The 21,691-nt window shown below is 47.2% G+C and overlaps 1 protein-coding gene across 5 annotated transcripts in view; it reads right to left on the bottom strand.

Annotated features, from left to right (window-relative positions):
- FAM91A1 (family with sequence similarity 91 member A1) overlaps nucleotides 1–5,747 on the bottom strand; it is a 51,377-nt gene extending 45,630 nt beyond the window's left edge. For 4 of the 5 annotated variants that reach the window (XM_025209891.1, XM_025209892.1, XM_014522188.2 and 1 more), the window contains exons 1-3: nucleotides 5,563–5,634; nucleotides 2,086–2,170; nucleotides 1,149–1,300 (exon numbers count right to left, since the gene is read on the bottom strand). In XM_025209891.1, the coding sequence (XP_025065676.1) occupies nucleotides 1,149–1,300; nucleotides 2,086–2,170; nucleotides 5,563–5,634 (309 nt within the window). Of the gene's footprint in view, nucleotides 1–1,148; nucleotides 1,301–2,085; nucleotides 2,171–5,562 lie in introns of all 5 variants that reach the window. The other variant, XM_025209890.1, reaches the window with a different exon arrangement.
- Nucleotides 5,748–21,691: the final 15,944 nt, after the last annotated feature.

Here is a 21,691-nt window from a genome sequence, read left to right as displayed (position 1 = left end):
TCCTGCCCTGCAAGCCACTGGGCTGTGCTCCTTTCCATGTACAGGCTGCAGCTGTGCGCATGCACAGGCCGTTTATCGGCCAAATCAGGCACATCAGGCAAAAAAAAAAAAAAAGCCAATTTCAGATGCTGTCAATTTTCCCTATATCATTGCTGATCCGATAAGAGATTGATGTATCGGTTGTAATCCTCTAAAAATTGACATCATCAGCAATTGGCTTTTTTGGCTGATGTAGGCGATAATGTTGCCAATAAATGCCACATGCATGCATGCGGACCAGTAGCTTGCAGAGCAGCATCCAGCCAGTAAATTCGTGATGGGCACATGCAGACAGAAGCCCCCACGATGAGGGAGAGAGAGCGTGGCTGGGGCAGGGGCATAGCCGGAGCAGGGCACCCCACCCCACTCCCTCCCTCACTGCGAGTGTCTTGATCTACCCCCCGCCCCCCCTTCCCCTCAACAGACTTACCAGCAGAACACTGTTTTCCAAGCTTGCATCCAGTTTTGGGCTCCACAATTCAAAAAAGATGTGGAGAAGCTTGAGAGAGTCCAGAGAAGAGCCACGCGCATGATCAGAGGTCAGGGAAGCAGACCCTACAATGACAGGCTGAGAGCCCTGGGGCTCTTTAGCCTGGAAAAGCGCAGGCTCAGGGGTGATCTGATGGCCACCTATAAGTTTATCAGGGGTGACCACCAGTATCTGGGGGAACGTTTGTTCACCAGAGCACCCCAAGGGATGACAACTAGGTCGAATGGTCATAAACTACTTCAAGACCGTTTCAGGCTGGACATAAGGAAGAATTTCTTTACTGTCCGAGCCCCCAAGGTCTGGAATAGCCTGCCACCGGAGGTGGTTCAAGTGCCTACATTGAACACCTTCAAGAGCAAACTGGATGCTTATCTTGCTGGGATCCTATGACCGCAGCTGACTTCCTGCCCTTTGGGCAGGGGGCTGGACTCGATGATCTTCCGAGGTCCCTTCCAGCCCTAATGTCTATGAAATCTATGAAAAGCTGCCAGGCTGCATATCAGCAATCGGTTTGGTATCCACGATACGCTGGTTAATAAATCGCCCACCGGTATCAGCCCAAATCTTTATCAGTGCATCTCTACTAAAAGCTTTGTTTTAACTATGTCCCCAGACTCACCTCCATTATTCCCGTGTAATAAGAAAATGGTGTTATCCTCAGACCTTTCACCATGATGTCAGACAAATGATAAGGATACAACATGAGATGATCTCTACTGTATTTTAAGAGGTCTTCATAGTACTTGCGTTCATCTTTCTTTACATGCTTAACTGAAAAAAAGAAAAGATACACATTAATATTCTGTCACCTTGTTGTCTCAAATGGTATTACATTAACTGAAGAGGTACTAAGCAACCACAACCCTCATTAACTTCTGTAAGAACCATGGCTGCCCAGAACTTCTCAAGATCAGGCTGAAATTGGAGATTGTTATATGAATTTAATAATTAACCCTACCATGAGCAAAATTTCAAAAGAAAATGCTGAGCACCTAAGTATAATAATTTAAAGTCAACTAAAATATAACAATAAAGATTATACTGTAAAAAACAATTCTGTATACTCTGCAAGGATAAAATTAGCCCACAGTTCATTTTCCTACAGATCCAATTTCAGCAGAAAGCACGCTACTCTACTGCAAACAAACCCCAGAGAGAATAAAATAAACTAGGTAAATGGAGATGCCAGCAAAACATCTTTCCAGCTGTGGAAGTTTTGCCCATTAAAAAAGGAGGAAGTGAATGAAGCGAGCACGAAGCCAATGGGAATTCTAAAACAGCATGGACCAAATAGCCCAGAAATGATCATTCAAGGGGTTTGGAAGCAAGGAATTCTCTTTCCTGTGCATCTCTGGGCTTTTTCTAGTGGGAGGCAGCCTTTTAGGGCCATGCTGTTACTTAACTCTTCCATTAAAACTCCAATACAAGGTTGGTTCTTACAGGGCAGCAGTTTTCAGTGACATACTTTTAGAAGCTATTAAAGATCACAAGATGTATGGAAAGACGTACGGAGTAGAATGAGTATCTATTTAAAGTTGTTACACTATCATACTCACCTAAATTATTTCGGAATCGTAGCTGATTGCGAATACTATAGAGTACAACCTGCTTTTCATATTCCTTCTGAGAGTTTCCAAGACCCTAGGAAATATAAGTCCTTTTAGTCAAGCCACTGGTACCAGAGATATACACTAAAAATGTAACTTACTGCATTCTTAGCTGTTACAAAAATACGCCTACTCTTACCCAATCCAGCTGAATTCATGTTGAATATTTTAAGTGGTGGGGAAAGAACATCTATAAAAGCACAATTCTCATCAAAAAGGAATATCAGATCCCAGAAACAGTTTGATGGCCCACATTTTGTATGACTAAGCACCCTGTGAAGCACTAACCACTTCAGTAGAATGTATTCAGCATCTTTAATGTCAGCATCTTGGGCTTGCCTTAGTCAAACCTGTGAAATTTTGTGTAAGAGCAGGTTAGCCAGGTTTCAGGAAACTAAAGCAACTTTGAATGTGGACATTCTTTACATTGATGTCAAGTAAGAAGGTTCCCCAAGAAGTTTGGAGGTCAAAAGAATCAATCTCTACAAATGTTAAGACTTTCATTTGTTCAATAATAAATTACGGTCCCAATTTATTTGAAACTACATGTCTGGATCTGCACAACCTTTATACCAACACCATATAGACAGAGGACTCCACCCACACACAGAACTGATTGCAAAATTAGAGCCCAAGTTCGTCATGCTTCCAACAACAAACCAAATGTAAAACGGATGCAACACTGCTTTCCCCATTTTCTACCAGTCTTTACACATATGCCAGTGGTGCATCATCAGTAGAATCGCTTCCACACCAAGCAACAGCAGAGTAAAATTAGCAGAGCTCTGGCCAATGTTCTGTCAAGAATTATGTCCTTTCCATATTGCTAAGAGAATGCTGGGAAAGCCAATGAAGAGCAGCAGAACAACTATGGTTGTTTGAAATAAAGGATGACAACAAAACAAAAACAAACTAGACAACGGGGCACCAACTATGGGTTAGAGAAAGATGCTGTAAGAAACAGAGACCCCCTGCCACGTATTAGACATGCATTAACCAGACTGATGCGTCTTTTTGTACAGCATGAATGAATGATGAAACTAAACTCCCAGCAGCAACTAGGGGCAAATCCTGGCATTCTTCCCAGCAGCAGACCTGAGATTCTCAGCAGGCTGTCACATTTACTTGCTGACATCCCCTATCCCCCCTTCCCACACACATACTTTTGTACATACTTCTGGATAAAGATGCCTAGCAGATTCTTCCAAATCTTATCACAGTATCAGAGCACCTCACAATCACTACTATATTTTATTCTCATACTAGCCCTGTAATATACTGAACTGTTATCCATTTACAAATGGATTAACTGAAGCAGAGGATAGAGTAAGACTTGCCTCATGTCACAGAGCTGTGGCAAACCCAAAAAATGAACGCAGGTCTTTTATGACCCCAAGCTAAAGATAAAAAAAGAAGTATGGTCTTGTGGTTATTGTTAATGGGTTTATTTACACGCTCTTATTTAGTTTTAATTTCTTCAATTGACAATACTCCTGTGAGATTTTTCAAGATACTACTTATTCCTTTGTTTTGCCTCCTTTGTCTTATCTTATTGCAAAAGTCATTGAGAAACCTGAACTTACGAAAATTCTAGGAAGTGGTTAGAAAACAGTAACGATTAAAAGTGGTCGAACAAGTTATATTAAACTGTTCTAAATTTTGCTGTATTATTTTCAATAAATGTTTGAAAAATGCTTCAAATGCAAGTTGTGAAACCAGTTCTGTATAGCTGACTTTTTAAAAGCTTTGATTTGCCGCCCCCACCCCCTGCAAAACAACAATTTGTTGCAACCTGAACTTAACCAATTCCAGTAAATAATCTGATTTTTGCTACAGGATGCCCAAGGCAGTTACAGGATTGGAAGGGACCTTAAGCACCATTTGTTCTAGTGGTGCTCACACTCCTCTTCCTGCAGGCCAGACAGGCAGCGCCCCATCCATCTGCAGGCCAGATTCCATGGGTGGTCCCGAGGGCATGACCTGGCCTGGATCCAGATGCAGGGGAGGGTGTAGCCTAGCTGGGGTTTGGCAATTTGGCAGGGTAGATGGTGGCCGTATCAATTACTACTACTCCCCCACCAAATTTCCTGCCCCATGGGGAGCACACCACAGGCCAGATGTGATCTCTCCACAGGCTGCATTTGGCCCCCGGGCTGGAATTTGAGCAACCTGATCTATTCCAACTCCCTTCATAGATGCAGGATGCATTCATTGCTCCTAACCAATCCCCGACAGATCCCGATCCAGCCTCTTCTTGGAAACTTCCACTGAAGGAGATTACTTGACTTCCCTAGACAGCTTGTTTTGAAAGTAAGGACATTTTTTTCTGGTTTGACCACCGGAAGAGAAGTTCATTGCAGTGCAGTCTCCAGGTCTTCACAGGCATCCAAAGAGCGGAGAAAGTCCCGGCTGCCATCTTTTCACCGACAGCAAACTTTGAAACTTCCTAACGTTCAAAGACAGACCAACTCAAATAGCTGGAAAAATTCTTCTTAGCAAACTTTCGGGTTTATATACCCTTTGTCAGGCTCAGGAAGCACATGCAGGTGGTGCATGCTCTTCCTGGATGGAAGAACAGTAAAGAAGCCAGAGGCGCTCCAGCTGGTCCTCAGAAAAGCCTGTCAAACGCGTTTTTATCCGCAGTCAGGATTTAAATACGAAAAGCCTGTCAAACGCGTTTTTATCCGCATTCTGGATTTAAATCCCAGCCAATTCACACTAAACCAGTTTCATCCGGATGGAGGTTTCCACACTCTTTTGCTGGTACAGCTACTCCTCGCTTAATGTCGTAGCGACGTCCTTGAAAAACGCGACATTAAGCAAAACAATGTTAAGCGAACCCAATTGCGTCACTAGCAGGCGACGGCCAAACCACACAATAGCCGAACATCGCGCGACGTTAAGCGAACGCGTCCTCTAAAACAGATCAGCGACGTAACAACAAAACAGGACGACGTGAAGCGACGGGTACCCGCACGTGCGGTGCCACGCACACGCCGCAGGAATGGGAGACGTACACACCAGCTCTTTGAGCCTCAAGTCAAGGAATTCGGACCTTACACCGCTCATTCCTCTTGCGAGACCCTTCCCCTGCTCCTGCCCCAAAACTGACGCCGCTCGCATCTCTCGCCGCACCCTTCCCCCTTCTCCCGCACCAAAGGATTTATGTTTCCAGCCCCGGCCTGGACAGGAGGCAAAACTCCTCGGACCAAAGGAGCTGGGGGAACACCTGGCGCTCTACAATTTCGTCCCCGTGACCCCCCAGCTCCCGCCCGCCCCAGAGCAGTCTGGGTGCCTGAAGCTGAGGGTCTCCAGGCGCTGGGGGGGGGCAGCCCCACGCCGGGGAGGTTTGGGGCCCAGGCCCCCGAGGCATCCCCGCGCCCCAGGCCTGGGGGGCAGTGCGGGCGGGCCCCCGGGGAGCGGTACCTGCTTGACGCTGGCGGGCAGGCGGCCCCACGGGTAGTTGTGGCGTATGTGGAACTCCACGTCGACGTTCATGGCGCGGCCGGGCCGGGCCGGGCTGGACCGGGCCGGGCGCTCCTCGCAGCCCGCCGCGGGGGGCGCTCCAGCCACGCCGCCTCCCCGCTCCGCCCCTCCAGACCCCGCTTCCGCGTCACGCCCACCGGAAGCACCGCAGCTTCCCTCACGTTACTTCCGGCGCTCGGCCCTCCTTTCCCTTCGTGAACATGGGGGCGCGGCTGCACCTGCGCAGTGTCGGGAGCAAGCGTTCCAAGACACGCCCTCGGTGGCGTCACTGGCTGCCCGCGCCACGTGGCCGCTGTGCCCTTCTCAACGGGCTCTGCACCCAGCACCATTCGGCTACTGGGGCAGGGAGCAGCACAGCTGTGCACATCCAGATGTGGGGCCCAGCTCCCAGCTGTGCAGGGTTTGGGGACGTACTGACAGCCCTGCCAAGTGTCCCCTGGCTCCAGCAGGGGAGTGTGTGGCTGGGCGGGGAGGGGGAGCAGCAGCCCCAGTCTCTGCCGTGTACTAAATCAGGTCACTTCCAGTAAAACAGACACCTGTCACGCCCGGCTGATCCGGGTACCAGGTTTTCCAGTCATTGAATGTGGTATTGACACTGCTGTTGAGACTTGCTGCCATCTTTCCCCTCGGCAGAATTTTTCTCAGCATTGTTATCTGTTTAAACTGTTCTCGGTATTAGAATTAAGGACAGGAGTGGTTTTATTTCAACTGCAATAGGTGACTGCTAATACTGACCTACGAAGCTGCTGTCTGAAGCGTAACAAGCTTTTTAAGAGGCTCCCAGCTCAGCTGGTTCCCGAGCAAACCTTCCTAGGCTCTTCCTCAGGGACCAGGAGGGCCCAACTCAGTGCTGAGGCTCCCACAAGCCGGGCATCTGTGGGTTAAGTGTTGCAATGCCTAAGCACCAGTATCTTTGAGGATTTAGCGCTCAGTTGCTTGGTCAGAATAAATCCATCATACGCAACTCTTCAAATTGTGTCACTGACATTGCTAGATTTTCCTGGGTCCTCTTCCCACACTCGTAGTTTATAAGTAAATTATAAAAGTAATAAATCTAAAGTCCTTCATCTCTTACCTGATGTCATCTAAGCTGGTACAAGTCTTCAGCTGGTATTGCCTGTTTGCTTTTTGATAACAGTATTTTGACACACCCTGTGACAGAGCCTGGCATTTTCCTTACAGATGGTTTTGTGCCAAATTTTCATTTTAGTGGCACAAATATTTGAAGTTGGCGTTCCTTAAACAACAGCTTCTTGTAAGATCCAGCTTGGGGAATCTGTCTGGGAGCACAAGTGTTCAGATGTGGCAATACAGTATAAACACTTCATTGGTTCCTTAGAAGCTTGCATTGTATTCAAATCATTGGAACAACTTTCAGACAGTCTTTGGAGATGAGCTATCAAACATATGGTCAGAGTCCAAAACCAGACCTAGTTGAACATAAGCAAGATTTTTTCCTATTAGTGGGGTAAAATATTATGCAGCAGAATTGCAGCATTAAATTAAGGTGCATATTTGACTGAAATTTGCACACGGACATTCCTGAAATAAGAGTCCTAATAAAAGTCGTGTGATTTTTCACCTCTGTTAAGATCTTGTATTGAGAACTCCTTCTAAAGCAGTGGTAGCACCGCTCTCCTGCTGCCAAATTTCTGGACCCACAAGGAACCCCAGCACCTGTGTGTTGGATCAGGCGCCCACCCCCAGGGCCAGGTAGGGGTGGCATCACATCCCAGGGCTCAATCCCAGCATTTGGGGGGCTGGGAAGGGGTGGCATCAGGTCCCTGGAACCTAATCTTTGTGTACTGGGGTCGGAAGGGGTGATACCAGGCTCTCATGGACCAAGCCCATCTGGAGTAGTTTATGCCAGGCCCCTGAGGCCCTATCCCAGTAGGAGGAGGTGGTGCCCAGCCCTCAGGACCGAATCCCAGCACTCTTGGGTGGGATGGGGTAGGGCCAGGCCCCTGGGGGCCAATCCCAGCATGTGAGGATAGGAGGAGGAGGTGCTAGGCCCCAGGGCCTGATTCTGGCATGGGGCTCAATCCTGCCTGTGGAGTAACCCCACCCCACTCATCTGGCTGGCAGGCCCAAAGGCTGAGCACTACTGCTCTGAAGCCACAGGGCCTTGGTTCTAACCTCTGTCTAATGAGGCATGTGCTATGAGCCAGGCTGGGCTGGCCCTACACTCTACAGGAACACAGTAGCTGCACATTATGGGGCTGACCCCACATACTGCCACCACATACAGCCAGGGACTCGGATGGGAGTGCTATGGGACTGGGTGGGGCTGGCCCCACATTCTGCCACCATGTGCAGCTGGGTACTGGGAGGGGAACACAGGAGCTGCATGGTATGGGGCCAGGTGGGGCTGACCCTGCATACTGCCGCCATGTGCAGCCAGGGACTTGGGCAGGTGCTGCACATTGCAGGGCTAGGTGGGGCTGCCCGGCACACTGCCATGACCTGCAGCCATGGACTGAGGTGGGAGCACAGGGAGCTGAGTGCAATAGAGCTGGGTGGAGCTGGCCCTACTCACTGCCACCACATGCAGATCCAGATTGGCACACTCCAGGGACTGCGAGGACCACCCCCTCTACACACACACACACTCCCCACCTTAACTCCACTCACACCAACACCCTTCCACAGCACCCCACCCTACCCCCAAACACATCCACACGCTCCCACCCACCATAACCCCACACACACCCCACACCCTCCCACATACCCCACACCCACCTCCCAATCCTCCCTCACACACACCCCCACCATACCCACACTGCACACACCCCCATACACACTCTTCAACCACAACCCCCCACACACAATATACAAGAGTAAGACTGTATTTTGAGCTATGATGCAATCAGATCCTGGGGAGTTCCAGATTCTCAGCACTTCTCAGGATCAGGCCAACAGGGTAATAGCCTCGGTGCACCTCTGTTCATGTCCCTCAGTCTTATACTACTCTTGGTTTCCTCTCCTGCAGTAGCCTGCATATATGACACCTTGGAGAAAGTAATGACATGGCTCTGCAGGCCAAAGGGGTTGCCAACCCCCAGGGTAGAACACAGGAGCAGGGGACAGATACATGCGGGTCTAGGGAGCAGGGGGAGACAGAGCAGTGTAGGGAGCATGGCAAGGTGAAAAAAAAGGAGAATGTGATGAATAAGAGACTAAACAGGGGGCAAGGCAGGAAGTGAACAAGTGAACGAAGCAGGCAGAATCAGAATCAGACACTGGAGGGAACGGTGGCCACGGTGGCAGAGGCCAGCGGGGATCACGGACCGCTCGCAGATGCCGCTGGCAGTGTCAACTGTGGGGTGGCGAGCAGTGACCGCCTGCAGGCGCTGCCAAGTGTTGGCAGCGCCTTTTTGTGGGGGTGCATCGCCACACTCAGGGGGTGCACATGCACCCGCGTGCACCCCCTACACGTCGCCCCTGAGCAAAGGAGATGGAGAGTTGTCTAAGTGCCTAGCCAGCCCAGCTCAGGAGGAAGCCTCTCCTCACACCCCAGGGCATATAAGAGGATAAGCAGAATCCCCCTCAAAATTGGGGATAAGCAGAATCCCCCTTAGTCAGTGAAGGTAGCATTTTTATCCATGTATCTACAGTTATGTTTAAGCCTGAGGTATTCACATACAAGTTGGGGGTGGCCAGCTTCCCCTGAAGAGTCAGAAAGCAGGAAAAAGACAAAGTAATGCATTAGATTTAAGCATCTCCTGGTTTTGAAGAGTATCCCATAATTTCTTGCTGTCCAACTCATGACTTGATCACTCATGTTGACAGGGCGGTAGAGGTCCCTGTGTATCTATCATCAGTATTGGCTGTCTATAAATCAGTTTTCTCCTTTTCAGAGTCGGTCATAGAATTTGCAATGCAAGGACAAAGTCCTAATGGAACTTGGGCAGAATTAGAGCTCGGTCTCCTGTTGGCTTTACCCACACAGCTCCTCATAAGCTCACCTTGTGGACTGCTTTGAAGTTGAAGCCATGGCTCCAGGCCAACCCTGCATGTGCTCTGCCAGAGCTAAGGCTCCATTTCCTTTCACAGAGAAATTTTGACACTTCGTTTTTACTCTAAATTAAGAACATGACCAGAGTTGGAGATATCAAAGTCCTCCACAGAATGGATTCCCCTTCCCCTGAATACCTTCTCTCCTCACTTTTTCACTTTATTGCATAGATATGTCATTGTGCTTGCCGCCCCTCATATGATTCAGATTGCTGCAGCTAGGCAACTGAAATCATCCAACCATCATAGTAATTTGCTGTCTTGAGCAGAGGAGTCAAGCACACCTAGCACAATATTATTTCTGTTTTGTCCTCACACTCTGTGCATTGTACCCTGGAAGGTATTTCATAGCATTCATTAGACTTTCCTCCAACATTTCTCAGTTTTAGAACTACTGTGTAGTCGAGACAACAAACATCTACCATAGCTCCCAGGTGCTCAAATAAGGCCTTCCAGCAGAACTTGAATACTTCACAGGACTAGGTTCCCAAACCTCCATGAAGATGAGAGTGCTCAAAGCCAGGGGTATATATAGTCACAGCAAACAGCTACCAAGAACTACTGAGATGCTCAAACTGTTTGCTTCAGATTTCATTTCAAAGACTATCCCTTCTCTGATCAGCTGTGTGGGACCACTGGTGAGCTCCAACTGAGTCTCCTTTGAAGGAGAAACAGCAGTAAACAGCTGAGTGACTTGTCCTTCATTCAGCAATCCGCTGTGTATTAAGTGGATTGTGAAACATCTGGGTACAAATGATCCAAGTTCTACTGTATCATCTTCATACAATGAATTTTAATACCATTCTGGATCTCTGAGGACTTCCAAATGTGAAATGAGACCATTTTAAATGATACCAATGATACCTTGTTTCACTAATGTTCATCCACAAGTCCTAGGCTAGCTGAGCATCTATAAATTGGTCCATGCCAATTCACGCTGGAAGGCCTCATTGGCCTCTGGCTATGTCAGGAACACATCTTCTGGAGGTTGAGATGGGGTCTCTTCTTCCCCTCTTCTTCTAATCCTTGACTGTATTTTGGTCAGCTCACACTCATGGCTGTCCCCATACCATATCAAATCCTGTGTAATATCTGGATAACTCAGTCTCTGCCCCAAAAATTATTTGGGCTATGATGCTATAGTTAAACCAAGCCATAAAACCTCTTGAGAAGTTTTTCCTTACAAAAGCAGTAGGTTTGTTCCATCTCAGGAAATACAAAATCTCATCTGCCTCCTCTGGACCTCCTTGGGTCACAAATAAATGTGGAAAAATATCTGTCCTGTCTTATCCAAGTCCCCTGGCTGACCAAATTTCTCATCCAGGAGACCAACTTCCATTGTGTCCTTCAGTCCTTTGAATCCCTTCTCTAGCTAAAATTTTAGCTCCTTACACCCTTCCTATAGATCATCTCTGTTCTTCTGTCCTTCCAAGTGATATGGAGGATTTTCCAAAGACATTGTTGATGGTAGTACTTCAAGGCTTTCAGGTGTTTCTGATACGTTGTTCAAGTTTCACGCCCATACAGCAGGGTCTGAGAGTACAACATCATTGTTTACCACAATGGTAAATGTGGATTTCAGACCTTCCTCATTTGAGGGGATTTCAACCCATACTCCTCACTTGCTGGAGCGTGTTCTAGACATCATGCCATAAAATAGGCTAGGTGGGGCCACCTCCCACTCCTCCAAATGAAGTTGAACCACTGTATAGAAATGGATACAAGAGTCATGGGGATAAAAAGTAGAGCAAGCAAGTGGAAGCATGACTCTTGACCAGTGACAAGGGCACAATCCAGTTCCTGCTTTCTGGACTGTTCATTTATTTTATGTTAGAGAGGCATTGGGTAAACCACAGAAATAACCCTGGCAGCAGGGACCAGATCTCAGAATTCCCCTCTGGCGAGGCGTCAGCAGGAGAGATGGTGGATGTCTCTACCTAACCTGTTCTTTAGCTTAGGGATTAGATCACTTCCCAAGGAGATGGGAGATCTTTCCAGGCCGCAATGGAGGCACTGAATACATTCAGAAGCCCAAGAGGTTTTGTAACCACAGGAGCAAGGTTGATCTGTGTTGTTTTTGCCTTTCTAGCTACATCCCAATTACATGCCTGGCTTACCATTTTGAATCTGCCTCTTTGTTTCTTATTTGTCCTCATCCATCTTGCCTGTTTACTGCTTGAGCTCAACAGGTATATATGGTTATAATAGTCCTTTACTTTCCACCACTGCTGGATGAAAGCAGGAACAATAACTGGAACATGACATGATGTAAGGGATATTAACAATGCCGCCACCCTTGGAGCAGAAAAATAAATCTTCCAGCTGGGTGGTTCCAAGGTGCTGAATCATATACAAAATTTTCAAGTATCATTTCATAAACTAAATTGACAAAATGTTTGCAGGTGTCATGCAGAGGCTGGTAATTGTACATGCTAATGTACTACAATGGCATCTTTGCAGATTCTAAATGGGCATTTCCATACAGAGGTTAGCCTTGCTGATTCGATCCATCATTTATTTTAATTCTTTTGTACATGATCCTCTGCTTTACTTGCTACCCTGTTGCCTCCCAATCAGGGCAAAAATAACTGTGTATTGTCCCATATTCCATAAGCTTTGTAAAAAGTTCAGTGATATTTGAATACACTTAAAAAATAAGGAGTAAACAGTAATTATGAACATTTGTGTCAACTGGTTAATATGTTGCACTAATCTTTCCCTGAAGGTATACAAGGGGTTGTCATATATTTTCTTCCCAGTCCATTTCAGTGGACATCTGGTAGTACCTGAGAGTGTTATCGAGCTCCCACTTCCGTGTTATTTGCAAGTGGTCCTATCAAAGTGACTCAATACACATTGTGTGGTATAAAATGGTAGAGAAAAGCACTCATCTTAACATATTTACCTGAGTGAGAGAATCATAGAGAAGTAGGGCTGGAAGGGACCTCAAGAGATCATCTAGTCCAGCCCCTGCCTGAGGCAGAACCATCCAGACCATCCTATACAAATCCATTGTCTAACCTCGTAGCAAAACTACGCAGTCAGTCCTGGCACAAAAGACATAACACACTAACCTACCAAAGGTAAGGCAGGAGGACCCTTCACATGCAGCAACCAGCAAACCCCAGAAGCATGGGAAATACCCATAAAAGAACATAGACATAGCTATGCCTAGATCATTCCTGACCAGCGGCTGCCTAATTTCTTCAACACCTCCAGTGATAGAGTCCACAGTCTCCTTAGGCAGTCCTTTCCACTGCCTCACTATTCTAACAGTTAAGTTTTTCCAATCTATCCAATCTAAAACCTACTTTATTCCAACTTCCAGCCATTGGTCTGTGTCGTACTCCCTGCAGCAAGAAAGAAGAGGTGTTTTCCCTCTTTATGGTTACAGCATTTCAAGACTGCTATCATGTTATCTCTTATGTGACTTTTCCACAAGCTGACTTTGCCTAGCTCCTTCAGTCTTACTTTGTACGACTTACCTTCCAAGCCCTTCATCATTTTTGTTGCCTACCTCTGGACCCTCTCTAACTTCTCCGTGTCCTTTTTAAAATGTGGAGCCCAAAAATGCACACAATGCTCCAGATAAGGCCTAACCAGTGCCAAGTAGAGAGGCACCATAACTATCACCTACTGTGTCTTGCACCTAATGCTTTTATTGACACATCCTAAAACTACATTTGTCTTTTGTTCAGCTGTATAACACTGAAGACTCATATTGAGTCTATGATCTACCAAGACTCCCAGATCCTTCTTCATAGTGCTGCCATCCAGTCAGATGTCACTTATTTCATATTTGTATTTTTGATTATACTTCCAGAAGTGTAGCACCTTGCATTTGTCAGTACTGTACTGAATTTCATCCTGTTGGCTCCAGGCCAGCTTTCCAATTTGTCAAGATTCTTCTAAATTGTGCAGCAGAAGAGATAGAAGAGGGGCAGGCAGTAGGGGAGTCAAATGCTGTTGTGACCTATGCCCCTTGCCTCCCCACATCCTGTCCCCTTCATAGAATCATAGAAGTCGGGTCAGAAGGGACCTTGTAGATCTTCAAGTCCAACCCCCTGCCTGGGCAGGTGGAAAACTGGGCTCAAATGACCCCAGCCAGGTAGGCATCAAGCCTCTTCTTAAAGACCCCCAGGGTAGGAGCCAGCACCACTTCCCTTGGAAGTTGGTTCCAGATCCTAGCTGCCCTGACTGTGAAGTAGTTCTTACGGATGTCTAATCTAAACCTACTCTCCAACAACTTGTGGCCGTTATTCCTTGTTATCCCGGGGGGCGCTAGGGGAAACAAGGTCTCCCCCAAACTCTTCTGGTTCCCCCTAGTGAGTTTATAGACAGTCACAAGGTCCCCCCTCAGCCTTCTTTTGTGAAGGCTGAACAGGTTCAGGTCCCGTTGCTGTCTGCTCCCCCATCACTTGCCCCACCATGCTCCTACTCATGCTCCCCTAGTGCCTGTGCTCCCCAGCACCTGTCCCCCAGCCACTTACACCCCTGTGCCTGCCCCCCACTACCACTGCGCCCCCACTGCCTCTTCCCCAGCTGCCCGCCCTCCCACAAAGCCTCTACCCCCAACCACTTTTGCCCCCCTCCCACCTGCTGCATGGCCATGCTGCAGCTGAAGCAACCATGTGCTCCATGGCCCAGGCTGGAGTGGAGCCAGAGCTGTGCTAGACCTGGATCTGGATCTGGAGGGTAAGTGGCAGCGGCAAGGGACAGGGGAAGGGTCAGGCAGCAACTGTCTCTCAAATTTTGCTGCCTTGTATTCCAATCCAAGATGAAGGCTTCCCCCCCCCACCCCATGTTAAATAAGGGGGACTCATCTTGTGTTCAAGTAAATACAGTAATTACAGAAAGGCTGCTGAATTTTCCGAGTTCTAGCGCACTCACTGTACCGCTAGTTGCTCCAGGATCGGTACAACCCAAGAAGATGGCCAAACAAAAGCAGTGCAAGGTCTTTATCTGTAGTTACTGACTTAAATCCAGGGAAAAAGTATTTTTCATAAACTTGAACCTGAAAATGTGGGGTTGACTTATAAACAGGAACAAGATAATTGCATTTGAACATACAGTAGTTAAAATAAAGAACTAACAGTTTTGTCAATTGCTTCCTGATCATCCAAACTTCGGCCCCCAGCTGTGTGAGTTGTCAGGTATTTGGGATGTTAGAGCAAATGTCAGTTGTGCACACATCCGTATTCATGACTAAAATTAAGATAATGGCAGGAGTTATTGATTAACCCAGGAAATCCCGGGGTGGGGACTGGCAGTTATTATAACCATTATGAACACTTATCTTAGTGAAGAACAGGGCAGTTCTATCCTCCAGGTCAAGCTTAGCAACTATGGGCCAACGGCATGTAAGTAATTATTTCAATTGAATTGCCAACATCCAGCTTCCACTTTTGCACTTGTATGCTATCATTTTGAACAACATTCATGTATGTATAAATGAGGACTTACAATCAGAAAGAGACTTCTAAATGTATTGTGAATCTGTTGGATTTAGCTAATAGCACTTACTCTGCTGCATTTTCTTATAGCATTAAAATTATAATACAGGTTCTCAGTGGCTTTACAGTGAATATAATGCATTGAAATGGGTTATACTTAGGGTGACCATATGGGACACTTTGAAATCTGGGGTGCTGCCTGCCCCTGCAGCCCCCTTGACTGCTGTGGACTGCAGGGAGTCAACAGCCCAGTAACAACCCATTGTTCTTTATTTCACAGGTGTTAACAATCGCATGTGAAGTAGGAAGTCCTATTAACACTAATTGTTATTTCACCATCCCTGCCCCTCTGCCTCTGTGCCTTGCGTCCCACACCCAGGACACTCATTTTAATTTTCACCAGCTAGTCATGACCAGCCTCCAAAATCTAGGACTGTCCCAGCCAACCCAAGACATATGGTCACCCTAGTTATACTGTAGTTTAAAAGGACAGAAAATAATGTGTTAAGGAAAAGCTCATTTTAACTTGTGAGATGGTACATGAACTTGTTAGATGCTAAAATAACTCCACAGGGAAAACAATTCCAGTGGGAAAAGACTAACTTTTTCAAACTTTAGCTAAATTTTTCATTGGGTATGTTAGTGGTAACTTCCAAGTATTCTCAAGAGCTGTTCTCAAAAGGATCTGATACAAATCCGTAAACTGAAATATCTCAGTTTCACTCAGTGGGTCTTAACTGAGAGAACTGGGACAACTTTTCATGTTTGAGTGCCTAATATTAGATATCTAAATCCACATGTAAGCACATCCATCAGAGTGGCCTGATTTTCAAAGTACTTCAGTGGGAACTGAGCGCACTTGGCACGTCTGAGAGCTAGGCAATTCTCATTATCATGAAGAAATGTTATATTTTGTATTTATATTTTAAAAACAAAGCCATAAATTAGCACAGTACCGTATTCACCCAAATACAAGGCAACCTTGAATGCAAGACGACCCACCAATAATTCGACTCTACATTTGGAAAATGTATAAATTTATTATAATTTTCCATTTATGGAATCACATTTCTGGAGGATCATCTTAAATTTGTTCCTCCCACCCCAGTAGTGCAGGATTTGGGGGCAGAGGTGATAAGAAGGCAATAATGGTGGGGAACAAGACGGAGGAAGAGACAGGGGGGGAACATGGCATGTCAGGCAGCTGGGGGCAGTAATGGGGCAGGCAGTGGTGGAAAGTGGGGAACAAGCAGTAGTGGGGAGGGTGCTAGGGGGAAGGCAGTGTGGAGGTGGGGGGTAGGCAGTGAGAAAAGCAGGCAGCTTCCCCCTGGCCTCCTGCCCCCCCCCACACTTTCTCCCCCTCCACAACAAAAGGCTGAACCAATTCCTTCTTCCCCTGTTCTCCCTTTCATGCTGCTTCTGCCCCTGCAGCCTCAGATCCCCACCCTCTTTCTCCCATCTCCCCCACAAAAGTCTCTCTCCCCTGCCTGCCCTGCTACCCTTTGCTGTGTGCCAGCAGGCTGTATCCCTGTTTCAGCCTGGGGCATGGATCATGGTTCCAGCCTGGCCCCATAGCAGTGGCAAAGAGCCGGCACTGCTGCTACAGGGCCAGGCTGGAACATGTACTCTGTGCTCCACGATGCAGCAAGGACAGAGTCCGCTGGCACACAGCAAAGGTAGGGAGGAGTGTGGGGGGGTGGGAACTGGGGCTGCAGGGGTGGAGTGGCAGGGTGTGCAGAGGCAGCAGGGCAGGCAGTTGGTATGCCCAGCACCAGCCCCAGTCCCAAGTTCGGACCAGAGCTGCAGCATCTTCCCCACCCCACTGCTGGTACCTTGTGCTTGATTGTAAGACATGGGACTCCCCCCCACCATGTTAAGTGGGGTTGCAACTCATCTTCTAATCAAGTAAATATGGTATTTATTTCTGGCAGACAAGGTTCTTTGGGTAACTGCGATATCTTTTATTAGACCAACTAAATAGTTCGAAAAATTGTTCTTTGAACACTTTTGGACACAAACACCCTTCTTCAGACATAGGGAGAGTCTGCTGGTGTTTTGTGTTCTCTCCTGGGTGGAATAGAAGACAAAGTGCAAAATGCAGGTCTATGAAAATACAAATGCATGGCAGTGAGGAACAGAGGGAATGGGAGACAACAGGTGTAAGACAGGTAGGTGAAGGGAAAGGGAGAGGACTGTTGAACTGGTGATAGAATGTAGCTGGTGAAATGTAGCAAGGTTACCCGTGGTTATCAGATGGCAGGCAAGTTATAAATAATGTGCCATAAATTCAATGTCTATATTAAGTCTGTGTGTGGGTTTTTTTTATATGCAGTAGATTTATGAAGTGAAGTCCATAGGCTCATCTACAAATGGTGTTTTGTGAAGTCCCTTTGAGGATTAGAACTGAGAGACTGGAGAGCGAGGTTGTGTTGTGAGAAGTGTGTACCCACAGGTAACCAGATATTTTTACCTTCGATACATTTTCAGTTAGCGTTCATTCTGGTATGCAGCTGTTGTTTAGTTTCTTCTATGTATTGCCTATCAGGGCATTTAGTGCACTATAAAACTTGCCATCACATCTCCAGCATTCCCACAGTAACCACACCCCACAACAGAACCATCCCCATTCCTGGATCTTACAGCTGCACCTCCAGAAATGTAATGCATCTCATCCAGTGCACCAAATGCCCTGATGGGAACTATGTCGGGGAAACCAAACAACTGCGTACCAGAATAAGCGCACATGGAAAATCTATCAAAGACAAAAATACACAACACAATACAACAACTCTCTCTCCAATCTCTATTCTAATCATAGGGAATTTACAAAACACTTTTCATACATGAGCCTACAAACTTCGCTTCAGAAATCTACTGGATACAAAAAATCATGGACTAAATATAGACAAGGGATTTATGGCACATTATAACCTGCCTGCCATTGATAATCCCAGACAACCCATCTGCATTTTACCAGCTATAGTCTATAATCAGTTCAACATTCCCTCCTTTCCTCCCCCCCAACCTACCCGTCTCACTGCTATTGTCTCCCATTCCCTCTGATGCTTACTGCCACACATTTGCATTTTCACAAACCTGCATTGTGCTTTTTGGCTTTTGTTCCACCCAGGAGAGCACACAAAACACCAGCAGACTCCCCCTGTGCCTGAAGAAGGGTGTTTGTGTCCAAAAGCTTGCAAAGAACAATTTTTCCAACTATTTAACTTGGTCTAATAAAAGATACCACATTTACCCAAAGAACTTTGTCTGCCTATGTCCTTAGATCAACAAGGCTACAACCATCAACCCTGGAGCATGGTATTTATTTTTGCTGTGGTATATTTGGTGGAACATAAAGAGGCTTCCAATAAAATATTAAATTCAATCCTTCTTAACTAACATATTTACCCATACCCAAGCTGACTTCTAATTTAAGATAACCCCACCCCCAATTATTAGATGTTAAATGGGGAAAATGTATAAAGTTGTTATAATTTTTCTTGTACAGAATCTAATTAATGGAGGGGTGTCTTAAATTCTTCCTCCCTCCCCACTGCAGCAGTAGGGTGAGCATCAGCAGAGAGGCAAACAGTGGCAGGAAAACACGTTGCGGGGGGTGGGGGGGAGGAAGATGGGGGACAAGATGTGGGGAAGTCAAGTGATCTGACCCCCAGCCCTTGCTCCCCCAGCCCTTGCTCCTTGCTGCCTGCTCCCCTCTGTGGTACCCAAGCCCCCTGGCACCTGCCACCCACCACTGCCACTTATCCTCAACTGCAGCTCTGACTCCAGCTCTGGCTCTACTCCAGGCCAGGGCATGGAGCATATGGTGGGCCCAGCCTCTGCCCAGCCAGGCAGCAGTGGTTGTGGCAGTGGCAGCTCCAGCCCCAGCCCCAAACCTTATTAAAGCCAGAGCCAGAGATGCTGCCACCAGTGCTGCTGCAGCCTGGTCTGGCCAAAGTGGGGCCACAGCCAGAGCTGGAGCTGTAACTGAGGGTAAGTGGTGGTGGGAATGCAAGGCAGATGGAAGGATGGGGGCAGCAGTTATAGCTAAGACCCCAAGCCTGCAGCAGCCATCTATACCCCCTACCTTGTACTCAAATCCAAGATGAGGGGCTTTCTTTCCCTGATGTTGAATGGAGGGGGGGGGACCTCATCTTGGATTTGAGTAAATACAGTAATAAAGTGTATTAAGAAATAATGTTAGGTTGTGCTTTAAAAGGAGTGGTATTTACTCATTCCTCTTTTTCAAGGAATCATTTCAACAGCTATAAGTACAGTGAGGGGCTACAGGTGACTCTGAGGCAGATGCTGAAGTCTGATTTTCTCAGTCCCAGTCCCACTGGGGTAGACTGTGCCTCTCACACAAAGCCCTGCCTATGGGCCAGTCCAGAGCACCAGAAGAGACTGGTCAGTCTCAGGTCTGTCTGCCGCAGTGAAAGCTTGACTGGGAATCTCAGGGAAGGGAAAATGGCCCTAATTTCCTATTTGTTCCCCAGAGGAAACAGGAAGTGATTGATCTTTGATCACTGGGGCTGTTATTATGATCGACCATTGTATGAGATGAGCAGCACAAAGCTGGGGAAGATCCTGGCACACACCCCTCTCCATCCTGACCCTGCCTTTTCACGCACACCCTTGTGCACATGCAGGGAAGGTCGTAGTGCTTTGACTCCCACAGGACTTTTTCTGAGTGCGCTGACCTAAAGAAGCTGATTCTCCTCCCACCATGGAGTCAGTGGCAGTGTTTGCACTGAGCTTGTCTACACTGCAATGACTACAGAGTGGTGTAGAGGTACCTGAATTTGCTTTGAGCTACCTCGCTCAGATGCTGGCTATAGTCTGTCAACACAAAGTTTGGTGCAGGCAAATCTACCCTACTTTGAAAGCTATGCTAAGCAATCTGTTTTGGTGGCTAGATTGCTAATAGACAGCTAGTTTAAAGCTGGTATGCCTCACTCCAGTGGCTGCAGCACAATGATACTCTCATACTCCATCATGAACGATAACTTGTAACAACCATGAGATCTGCCTCATTTATCCCAGTGAGAATTGCAAGTACTCATCACATCTCCAGATTTAGCCCCAGGACTTTACCAGAAACCTTGGAAAAATGCTCTCTGTCTCAAAGATCTACTTCCAAAATACATTTAAAATAGGCCGTGCTGAATGAATGGCCTTTAAGCATACATTGTTCTCTCTCTTTCGCATTCTACCATTATATTTTCACTTGCACTTTTTGTATTTTTTTTTTTTAAATTCCCAGACCAAGTCTTATAACATTGCAGAAGATGTGCGGGATTCACCCGTAGGGGGGCCCAGTTGGTCGGCAAACGAGCCAGTAAGCAATTTTCTTATGAGGGATGTGAAGGGGCATACAATACTAGAGCACATGGGGCACAACCAGAGGAGGGCAGGTGTAACAGGGGGCCTTCTTGGGCCCGTCTACCAATGGCCCTGCCCACCTGTTTCTGAGGCAACCGCCCACCTTCTCTCCTGCCATGCCTTGTTGTTAATTAGTTAATTATCTTAATTAGGCAGGAGGCTGCCCATTTTCTTATCCCGATGCCAGGGGGTGCTATCTGCGGCTCCATACCTCCCCTACACCGCAGCCCATGCTTCGCAGATGGCATCCACCGTGCTTATCATCACCAGCCCCCACACTGGGCCCCAGAATCCTCTGACCAGGACCCCTCTTAGATCCCTCCATTCAGGCAGCCTACCCCACCCTCATTCAGGGCTGCCTGACTCTCTGAACCATTTCCCCTCTCAGGCGTGGCCCCCCAGGACCTTTGGCCACACAGGCCCTGGCATCACCTCCAAGGCCAGTCAGAACCCCAGGCCCTCAGCTCTGAGCATCCCTTGTGGTGGGCCCCTGGCCCTTTTGACCGGTCTGGTCCTGCCCCCAGCATTGACCAGTCAAGGGTACTCTACATCAAGGCCTCTGAGCCTCTAGCCCCACTCTCTCTTTGCAGCCTGTCCTCTGGCCCTATTAGCAGGTGACCCACCTGGTTATGGGAGCTGGGGTTAAGGTGCCCTGACCCTCTTTTCATCAGGGTGGTAACTGGCCTGGCATTTCCTAGGGGCTCCCACACTACTGAGAGCCCCACCAGGCCACCCACTCCTGGCAGGGTGCAGTTTTAGGTGATGCCCAGGACCAGGAGCCTCCTAGCCATCCCCTACAGCTCCTCCTTTACCTCCAGGATGATACAAGCAGCCTTGCAGCCAGGCAATATTGCTGCCTCCCTGCCAGCAAGCAATTGATCTGTTTATATAGGCAACCAAGGATCTAAAATGGCCACCGCAATCAAGCACCTGGTGGCTGCTTCGCTCAGGTCTTAAAGTGGCAGGCACAAACTAAACTGTGTCCTGCCACAGTAGGTTTACTGTGTCAGGACATGACACATTTTCAAAAATTCTTCTCTTCCAAAATGAACAAAAGCAAAACCCCTGGAAATTTCTTGCCAAGTAAAATTCTGAAAACACTTGTTTGGGTCAAATGAAATAGTCCCCATTGCTAAAAGAAAAGCCTTTTATTTAAATTTTGACCTTTTTTAACTTGTTAGAAATGTTTCTTTGACTATAAATAACAAATTCTGTTCTAA

The sequence above is a fragment of the Alligator sinensis genome, unplaced genomic scaffold (assembly GCF_000455745.1).
Source record: "Alligator sinensis unplaced genomic scaffold, ASM45574v1 scaffold681_1, whole genome shotgun sequence".
In the NCBI taxonomy this organism is placed as follows: Eukaryota; Metazoa; Chordata; order Crocodylia; family Alligatoridae; genus Alligator; species Alligator sinensis.
Note: the sequence above shows the minus strand (reverse complement) of the source record. Positions and strands in the feature narration are given on the sequence as shown.